A 9575-nucleotide genomic window follows, 5' to 3' on the forward strand; every position below is an offset into this window, starting at 1 on the left:
AACTGCCACAGTGTTGTATTTGTGCCAGGTAAAAACACATTTCTGTCTTTAGTTTTGCACACATACCCCAAGGCTGTCCTCATTGGAAATGTTCTTCTATACATTATTGCCATCTAGTGGCTAGTTTATTAGGAATGTATTTACATTTTTGGACCATGTATTTACCGTGGAACAATAAGTCAACCGACAGGATAACTAAGACTGAACCTTTAAACTGCCCCATCACACTGTCTTTGTTCTTTCACTAAGAACCAGAAAGCTGGAATAGTTACAAACAGGGAAAGAGGAACAAACAATCAAATACACCAGCAAACGAGTTCTTTATTTTAACTTGTTTTTTATTGAGTCTGACAAATTTACATGATTAAACTTTTTCGTTGAAGATTTGAGGAAAACAGACATCTAGTTAAGTAAGATGTTATAGTGGAGACGAAAAGCCGAATAGAGTGTCACGACAAAGGTATATAATCAGTAGAATCTTTGTTATTCAGTGACTCATAAAACATATTGTTGGTACACACAGAGGAAAGAATAGATGGTTGCAATCAGTGAGCTCACACTTTACCCAAAACAAACATGAATCCATAGGCCACAGAGAGTCTCTCACTGTCAGCATATCTGACATATCCACATTCTAGAAACTAGGACAAATGAAAACAATGCTGACAATGTTAAAAAGAAAAGTAAATTTGGATCCAATAATTAAATTAAACAAGTTTACATACATTCAACATAATTGCTTTTCTTTCTTTCTTTCTTTTTTTTTTATTTTAAATTTCTAATTCCTTCATCCCTTCAGTTACCTTCATATAAGTAGTCTTAATTTAACTTTTAGCCTAATAAAACAGAGCAGCTTTTTAAAAAAAAAAAACCTAATTACTGTAGGATAAAATAATAATGTTTGCTTTAGTTGGTCATGGAAAAACTGCCAGAAATAAAAACTGTCAGTAATAACATGATGATTTGCAGTCATACAATTCTGGTTCTAGGTACCTTAGGCTGCTCATGCTGCACGCAAACAGATGTTTTCCTACCATATAAGGGCTTTTGGGAAAAGCAGCCTGAGTCATAAAAATAGTCGGACACTGAGACTTTGGTGGGTCACACACAATAAATTGAATTTCACACACAATAAATATTGTTTTTGAGTTTCATCATTGGTTTCTCGTAATAGTGGCATTCACCACAGGTCTTGGATAAAACTTTCAAAGCAGGATTCAGTACTATAAACTTTTATTTCAATTGTGTGCATAAAAAAATCCAAGCCTATGAAACTTTTCAGATGCTCAATAGAAGTGCACCACCTGGAAGCCCCGTAAGCATCTGAAGGCATGTGCATCCAGCTTTGCCATATCAATGAAATTGTGCTCCAACTGCACTTTCACAAGTCCGCTGAGAGTTTTATTGCCCCAGCAGAAAGCATCACGAGGCACTGACCGAATCTTGTTGTGCTTGAGTGCTACTGAGTGCAAACCTTTAGGTAACTGTCTGGGCACCTGCTTCAGTGTGTTGTGACTCAGGTCTAACTGGTGCAGTACGGGCAGCATCCTGAATGCACCTGTTGTCACTTTAAAGATTTTATTCCATGCTAAGCCTAGGTGCTCTAGCTTTTTCAAACTTCTGAAAGCTGATTTCTTTATGGAAGATATGAAGTTTCCTTCCAAATTTAGAGTTTTAACAGATAGAGGAAGGTGTTGTGGCACCTGTTTTAGTCTGTTCCCCTCTAAGTTGATGCTTTCCAAGAACGTTGTATTGAGGAAGGAATCCCTATCTAGCCCTTTGTTTATCAGTCTGTTTGCACTCAGGTCCAACACCACCAACCCTGATTTCCCGTTGAAAGCTCCTCGGCCAAAACTCTCAAGGACGTTACCCTTAAGATAGAGTTCTTTGATTGACAATGGTAACCCCAGAGGTACTGAGATCAACATGTTGTGATCCAGGTTTAGAGTGCGCAGGTTCCCTAGAGGGGAGAGCACGCCATTAGGAACTGAATTATTCCCAAGGCTGTTGTTGCTGAGGCTCAGAACCAAGAGGCCAGGGCACCATGCCCAGGCTGCCTTCGAGATCACGGTCAGGCGGTTGTTGTCCAGACGAAGCTCCTCCAGAGAAGCTGGAAGGTCTGCTGGCACCCTTTGTAAGAGATTCCTATCCAAGTAGAGGCGTTTCAGAGCTGGGACCCCTTCAAAAGCTCCCTCAATTGAACCATCTGTGAGACGATTGTTGCTTAGTACAAGGAACTCCATAGAGTCATATTGATTTAGCAGGTCCAGCTGGATGCTGTTGATGTAGTTATTCATAAGGAGGATGTAGCGGGAATTATAGGGGATACCATAAGGAACCTTATCCACACCTTTGTCTGAGCACTGGACCACTCTAAAAACAACACATACAATTAAAGAATCATTAGTGATTTAATATTAAGAATATTGAAAGGGTATCTTAGTCTCATTTTAGTATCCTTTGTCTTACCTTCCATAGCAGGCACACTCGATTGGACAATAGTTGTCCATAAAGTAAGGAAACTGCGTTGGTGGTAAGATTTCTTTCTTCTTCTTTGGTGGCTTTTGGGTTTTATTGTTCTTCTTCCTTCTCTTTTCCTTGGACTTCTTGATGGTCTTATTTTTGCTTTGCTTGTTGTTTTTCACTGGCCTCGGTGAAGGTGTTTTGGCAGTTCCGAGCTGTGGTTTGGCTGAAGATTTGTTCAGCTGTAGTTGCGGAGAAGATGCTTTATTTTGCTTCCCTGTAAGTTTGGTGTAATTCTCCATCAGTTCAACATTTCGGTATTTTCCCATCGACTGCGACGTGTTTGATTTGTGTGCAAGCCGAGGCACTTCAGCAGATAAAACTGCATTTATTTTTGATGTTGAGTTTGGCTCTCTGGTGAAAAACTTTGCTTCATTGGGTTGTGTTGTTGCTGTTTGGACCAACAAGATAAATTCCTCCTCATATGGTTGCACAACTATGTTTATTTCCCCCTTGTCCTCTGCTCTGTGTGTTTGTACCTCTTTCCATGCTGGTTTCAACAAAACATTTTTAGCCATTACATCTTCTATAACTGAGCCAGCCTTCACTTCCATTTCTTTCTGCTTGAGATGGCCCCCCAGACTCTCTGTTAAGTCTGTGATGTGACTGACTGAGTTAGGAATGTGAATATTGACAGAAGGAGACTGAAAACTATCCGTGGTGTAAAGGGTGGGAGGGTGAGAGGAGTCTGGAGGAATTTGTGTGGGTGTGACAGGAAGTGAAGGGGAGATGTGAGAAGCGGGAGGCTTATTTTGAGAACGGATGATAATTTGAATTGTGGCATTTTCTACCTGAGCAGGAAATATACTTAAAGGAGATGCAATGTTGTTAATTAATACCTGATCTTCTTTTTCTATTAATTCCTTATAGACTGCATGGGCTATGTCCTCACTCTTTTTTGCGCCCTTCTCCTTGTCTCCTATTTCTTTTATAGTTTGTGCCGCTCTTCTCTTCTCCTGATGACTGATCCCTGCAACTAGCTCTCCTTCTTGCTCCTCTTCAACCATTTTTTGTTTTAGCCTCTCTATTTGATCACTTCTCTTCACTTTCACATCTATCCTGTTGTGATTCGCTTCCTCTGGTATCACTGCATCATGATCATGATCTATTTTCCATTTTCCCCCAGTACGTATCAGTCTCCTGCTCTCATTGTGTGTCTCTGTCTTTGAGGCAGGGTCCAAACTCGGTCCATTTTCTCTCATTTTCGATGCAACCTCTTTATCTGTATCTACATATTCAGCTGTGTCTGGTACAGAGTAGATCTCTCTTTTTGTTCCTTCTTGTAAAAGACTACTTGTGAGAAATGTCTCAGGGGTGTACCCTTCATCACTTTTCTTTACAAAGAGTCCTTCTATACTGCCAGCTGTGGTCGTTTCACGCTCTGTGTTTTCCTCCATTTCTGTTTCTATCTGTGAAGTCAGTCCATCTCCCCTTCTTTCCTTCACAGTCTTTACTTTCTCGACAAGCTCTCTAGTAGGGTTCCTCTCTGAGGTATTCCTTTCACCCCTCTGTTCCTCAGTTTTTGTCATTTGAGTGGATTCCTCAGTAATATTTTCGGCGCCATTTTTTCTCATCTCTGCAGATGTAAAGACATCGCTAAGCTCCTTATTTCTCAAGTCAGACTGGTCATGGCTGTTCCATCCGTCTATCTGAGCGAAAGTCAGTCCTGTTGTACAATGCAATGACAGAAAGTTCATACATTTAAATAAGCACTAAAAAGCTACACTTTCACGTTACAACAACTAGCATAATTAACATGAAAGGTGTTTACGGGAATGTCAGGGCTTAGGTCTGTAAACGATTATCTTTACTGAAAGAATGTCAACTCAAAACTGCTAAAAACTTTCTAGCTTTAACTTACTGGAATGTAATACGTACTCTGTGAAAATCCAGAGACAGTGCACAGCAGGACAAGTGTGAGTGTCAGCACTTCTATTTTCTCTGTTGAGGGACAAATATCAGTAAAACAAATTTCAGACAAGAGTCATAAGAACATTCTCAGCGTTAAAAATAAAATCTGGTTACATTTATAAACCTGTTGAATCAATAAATGGCCTGTCACTTATTTATATGGCACTTTTCTAATCTGTTTGAGCACTTGTTTGTACAAGCCTTATTCACCCCTTCTGATAAATTTATCCTGAGCCACAGATATTTAAAGTGTGCTAAACATTTGTTTTTGACCAGTAGCTTTTAAACCTTAACAGGTTTAAAAACATGAACTGATTGTATGAATCTCCAGTTTCCTAGAAAGTTACGAATGGCTTCTGTATGTAATACAATATAATAAATGACCATGTGTATGTGTGCTACATTTTAGGTCCCATAACATGTACTTGGTTTTGATTTTCATTCCCTTTTAACAGGTCTGACCTCTTTCTGGCTTCAAACACATTCTAAAAAAACCCCGATATCAAATAATAACAATTTACACATCTTCATATTTAAATAACTTTTTGGTGAAAAAACTAAAAAATTAAATAAATTAATAAAATACACATAGAATGCAGAATCCCAAAATTATAAAGGGATAATATGAATACAGTAAAATAATACATTAAATATGATAATAGAGTAAAACAATGAAGGTTAAGGACAGCACAACAAAGACATTGCTCAACTGATGTATGAGAGTTGCTTACCCATCATGCTGAATTCCCTTATTGTCTGCCTTTTCCAGTTGACCCTCACGTGCCTCTATCTGTAGCATCAGAAGACTTAAAAGCTACTGAACAGAATACTCCAGGAGAAAGAGTGCAACCTTTGAACCACACACTACCCCGGCATAGTTAACTTTAATGGTCCATTTCAGTGCCCCTCTCTGTATGGAGAGGTTTCACACATAAGCTCTGGGTAAGCCATGGGTAATAACTCCTAAAATGCCTTTATCTGGAAGAGGATTGTCACACTTACTCTCAATGTCAGAGGAATCTGAAGGATCAATAGTGGGAAAATGGGGCAACTTTAGGAAGAGGGGTCAGAGGTGATGGCCGCTTTACAGTGGCTACTATCTGCCACGCGAAGGCATTTGCATCTAAGAGGTTATATAAGGGTGAGAAGTGGATCCTGGAAACTGCTTGGCCTTTCACTCATATGCTAATATTTTGAAGTACTCCAGGAGTGCAAAAACCAGTGATAGCAATTTGATTATGATGAATGGTTAGATGTATTATTCTCTTCTTCAGCATTAGGTTACAGTACTGCACAAAAGTCTTGTTGCAGCCTTCAGTTCTTGTGTTTTGCAGCCAAGGAGCCAGATCATATTGCGACTCGGTCTAGAGTAATAACTCTCTAGGTATCCTGGAGGTCTAGCAAATTTTTCTTTGGACATCGGATGCTTTTTCACTCATTCTGTGTACTTGACCATTTTAGAGGAATGTTTTAATGTTTCTTAAGCCACTTAACACTGACCTTTACATAATTCAACCATAAAAACATCACCTAACTCAAAAGATGGACCTTTCTCTACAGATAACACACAACTTAGGAAAGATCCGATTTAAAATTTTATCTTTAGGCATTTTGTTAAGAGCAGCCTGCCACAAAACACACGTGCATATTATTTTCCCCAGCAAAATATAAAGACATGAAGGGTTAATCAAGGCTTTATCCTACAAACTTCTAATAAATTAATGTCTGGTCTGGTTTAATTTTGAACTTGGCTGAGATGTCCTAGCATACTTGCTGTAGTAGACCATGATAGGTTTTGCCTTAACAACAACAATGTTAGCTTAGACAGAAAACAACCCAATTCATGACTCATGCCCTAGCCCCACAGTGCACAGAGATAATAACTCTCTAAGGTATGCAGCATGAGTGCTGATAAGGGCAGCAACTCATTATTTTCAGTATAAATTAAACTGCTATCAACCCTGAAAAAACTGCAACACATTAAATGTCAAAAAAGTAGAAATCTCACTCGCAATGGGAGCAACAAATCATGGAGCTTGTGCTTTTGTTGTTAATCAGATTTGACAAACAATTCCACACATGCAGTTTTTTTGTCCTGGCGATCACTGGAATTAATGTACATTTAGAAGAACAGCGCTGTATCAGGTTACATGTGTATTTCAAATAGAAACAGTTAAATAAACAATTTGTGTTGTGTTATTTCTTTAGCTGAACAAAGTTGTGTTGTGCAAAAACAACCATTCATTACCACACTATTTTTAAGATCATGTGGATTAAAGCACAACGTGCTCAGCGAGGGCCTGAAAATCAGGGCCAATTTTCAATGCTGTAAATATTTTGGACAGAATTTTCCCATGCCGTATAAAACACATCTTAAAAATAATGAAAAACGAACTGCAAATGTCAAACAGATGGTTTCGTTCCCCTTCAGTGTTCAGATATTTATTTATTTATATGTGTGTCTTTAAAGCGCATAATCTGTGAATGTGTTTTTGTTGCATCGTGAATCATTTGAACTCATTTGGTGAACACTGCTTTTTAGTTTTCCATTGCATTATTATGTGTGGGAATGTGAGTATTTATGTTTATCTTTTAAAAAAAAAACAGATAAACATAAATGGTCATGAAAATACACAAAGGCAGAGCTGACAAACAATGCTTTTCAGTCAGTTTTATCCACGAGTATAGAACCACACTAGACAAGATAGAATAAATGATGAAACTCTTTACAAATTGGTTATTGTTCAAAAACAATATCCAAATGTGAGAAACAGCTTTACTGAGTTTTCTCACTAGAAGCCAAAAACACTTGAAATGTGGACTATGCCCTTTTGTACCAAACCAAAGCAGTTTCACTACTTTATTATGGTCACACACTGGCACGCCTTTAAAATGCTGACCTCCAGTGTAGAAAATATGTCATGTGAAAGAACAATCTGATAGTAGTTGCATTGCAAGGCCACAAAGTGGCAGCATGTTCACACATAACTGCTCAAGTTGCCCCAAAAGAGCCTCCTATTGCATAAGACTGCACTGAAAAAACACAGCAGATGGGCTTTAATGTTTTGTATGGGTCTAGATCAGTTCTGTTCTTCTGGATCATGAGAAGAAAACAATATTGACTTTAATACACATGAATAATAAATGACATGGAAGGGAACCTAAATGAAAGCCCATAAGAAGAGAGCGGTCTCTACAGCTGCTTGAATAGTAGTGGCTCATTTCCTGTCAGAGGTGACGTAATGTATAGGAGAGTAGGTGTGAAAAGCAGCAATACTGGAAGGAACAGAGGTGGAGGTGGTATCGTAGGGTTGCACCTGTTTAGGCTATAAATATGGGAGAGTGTTTCACTGTACAGCATGTGGGCCTGCTGTATGCGTGTATGTGTTTAAATGAAATGATATTTTATACAGAACATTGCCCCTCCTCCCTTTCAACCGATTTCAAAGCCTTTCGCTATCTGTCTCTCCCATCGACAGCTTCAAAATTCCCCTTCACAGACAAAGCGTATGATATACCCCACAATCTGTCTGTCTGGACTTTTGCCTCCTAGCCAAATCACTTTTACAGTTGAATGATTGTTCCCCCAGTGTATCCTCAAAGCCGCCCATCAGCCTCACCAGTTACTCCTTACTGTTGTTGTATGCTCCAAATCCCAAAGAAGCAAATGAAAAACAGATGTTCAGATATCATTTTAATTTACCATTTTTAATCGTACTTTTTTCAACCTTGTCACGGATTTTTACGTCTATAAGGTTTCAAATGATCAGATGCTTGGTTTGAAGTTTATCCTTTTAGTTATTTATTTTAAATTTGGCTTTAGTGGAAAAGAAGAAACTCAAAGACAGGTATGTGTAACGTATTTGTCTCCAAACAGTTGAGATCAGCTTCACAGACCGGTGTGGTATTGGTCTGAATGGTTGCATGTGTGTCACAGATATGACTGAATTAATGTCACACATAAAGATGTATGATTTCAGTTCATTCTCTGTGCAGAGCCACAGTGGACCTTTTTCTGATCTTGGTTGATAACTGGACATGTGATAGATGAGAATATTAACCCAGTTTTCAACCCAGTTTTTTACTAGTGCACAGACTCTTTTACAATAAAAAGACCAAACATCAATACTGTGTAACTTGAGGACATAAACTAAGGGAGAAAGTGACCAAGAGAGAGAAGAATGAAGTAAAATCAAATAGTGAGAGATAAGAAGTAGAAGAAAAAGTCTTGAGTGACAACAAGCCTGTTAAAAATAAACCCTCCCCCCTCAAACTATCCCATCTGCTTGGAGCCTGTCTGCTGGCAGTAGCACCAGTGGGGTGGGGGTTAACAAAGGGCAAAGGACACAGACTGTGATCAATTTTTCCACTAAATGTGTCGCACCCATATTTGTGCAGTGTGCATGACGCAATGGAGAACACACAACTGACATTCACTCCTATCCTTCAAGGGCAAATGATATTACTTGTGTAAACCTAGCATGTGTTTGGATCTATACTATCTGAATGTATAGGGTCATATACTGTGGTTATATATTCACCTCTATGACTGTGTAATAAAAATAGGATGAATCCAAGCTATATTCCTTCATCATTCATTTGTTGGGGGTCACTATTTGCCAGCTTTGAAAGTTAGCACAGTTAATAGCATATTTAGCGTAGGCTAGCCATCTTATTTGTTTTGCAGCCAGAAGTGACACATTTGGTCAACAGGGTGGAGTGCTAAGCTAACAATAAGTAGCATGTCTAGCTAGCACACAGACACATACATATCTGCTAATTTTTGTTAATAAATCATTGAAGTAATAGGCCAACTAGAATTTCACTCACAAAAAAATTGAGCACAGATTTTTTAGTTGCTCAAGTCATACATGCAACCACCACAGTATCCATAATTAGAGCTAGTGCTAGACTCATTCACAAGGTGGTGAGGATATTCTGTGCTAACAGTTGAGAAAAATGTCTACTTTTTTGCATATTATGGCCTCTGAGACAGATATTTTTAAACTTTTAAAACTATGAGCATACTGTGCGTGTATGGTTGTAATTATGCATACCCGTTCATGATGTGGTTTAAAGTAGGTTGTTTATCCTTAAATTTGTTGTGTCGCCTGTAACGGTGGCCCGGTGTATAGGTTATT

At 38.6% G+C, this 9575-nt stretch overlaps 1 protein-coding gene across 1 annotated transcript; it reads right to left on the reverse strand.

Moving 5' to 3' along the window:
- Positions 1 to 355: 355 nt before the first annotated feature.
- Positions 356 to 5388, reverse strand: LOC112436227 (uncharacterized). The gene is made up of 4 exons (XM_076876113.1): positions 5166 to 5388; positions 4402 to 4464; positions 2470 to 4189; positions 356 to 2373 (listed from the first exon to the last, which is right to left on the reverse strand). Exons 1-4 carry the CDS (start codon positions 5170 to 5172, stop codon positions 1287 to 1289), a joined length of 2877 nt encoding a protein of 958 aa, XP_076732228.1. The 5' UTR covers positions 5173 to 5388; the 3' UTR covers positions 356 to 1286.
- Positions 5389 to 9575: the final 4187 nt, after the last annotated feature.

Source organism: Maylandia zebra, linkage group LG17 (assembly GCF_041146795.1).
Source record: "Maylandia zebra isolate NMK-2024a linkage group LG17, Mzebra_GT3a, whole genome shotgun sequence".
Lineage (NCBI taxonomy): Eukaryota > Metazoa > Chordata > Actinopteri > Cichliformes > Cichlidae > Maylandia > Maylandia zebra.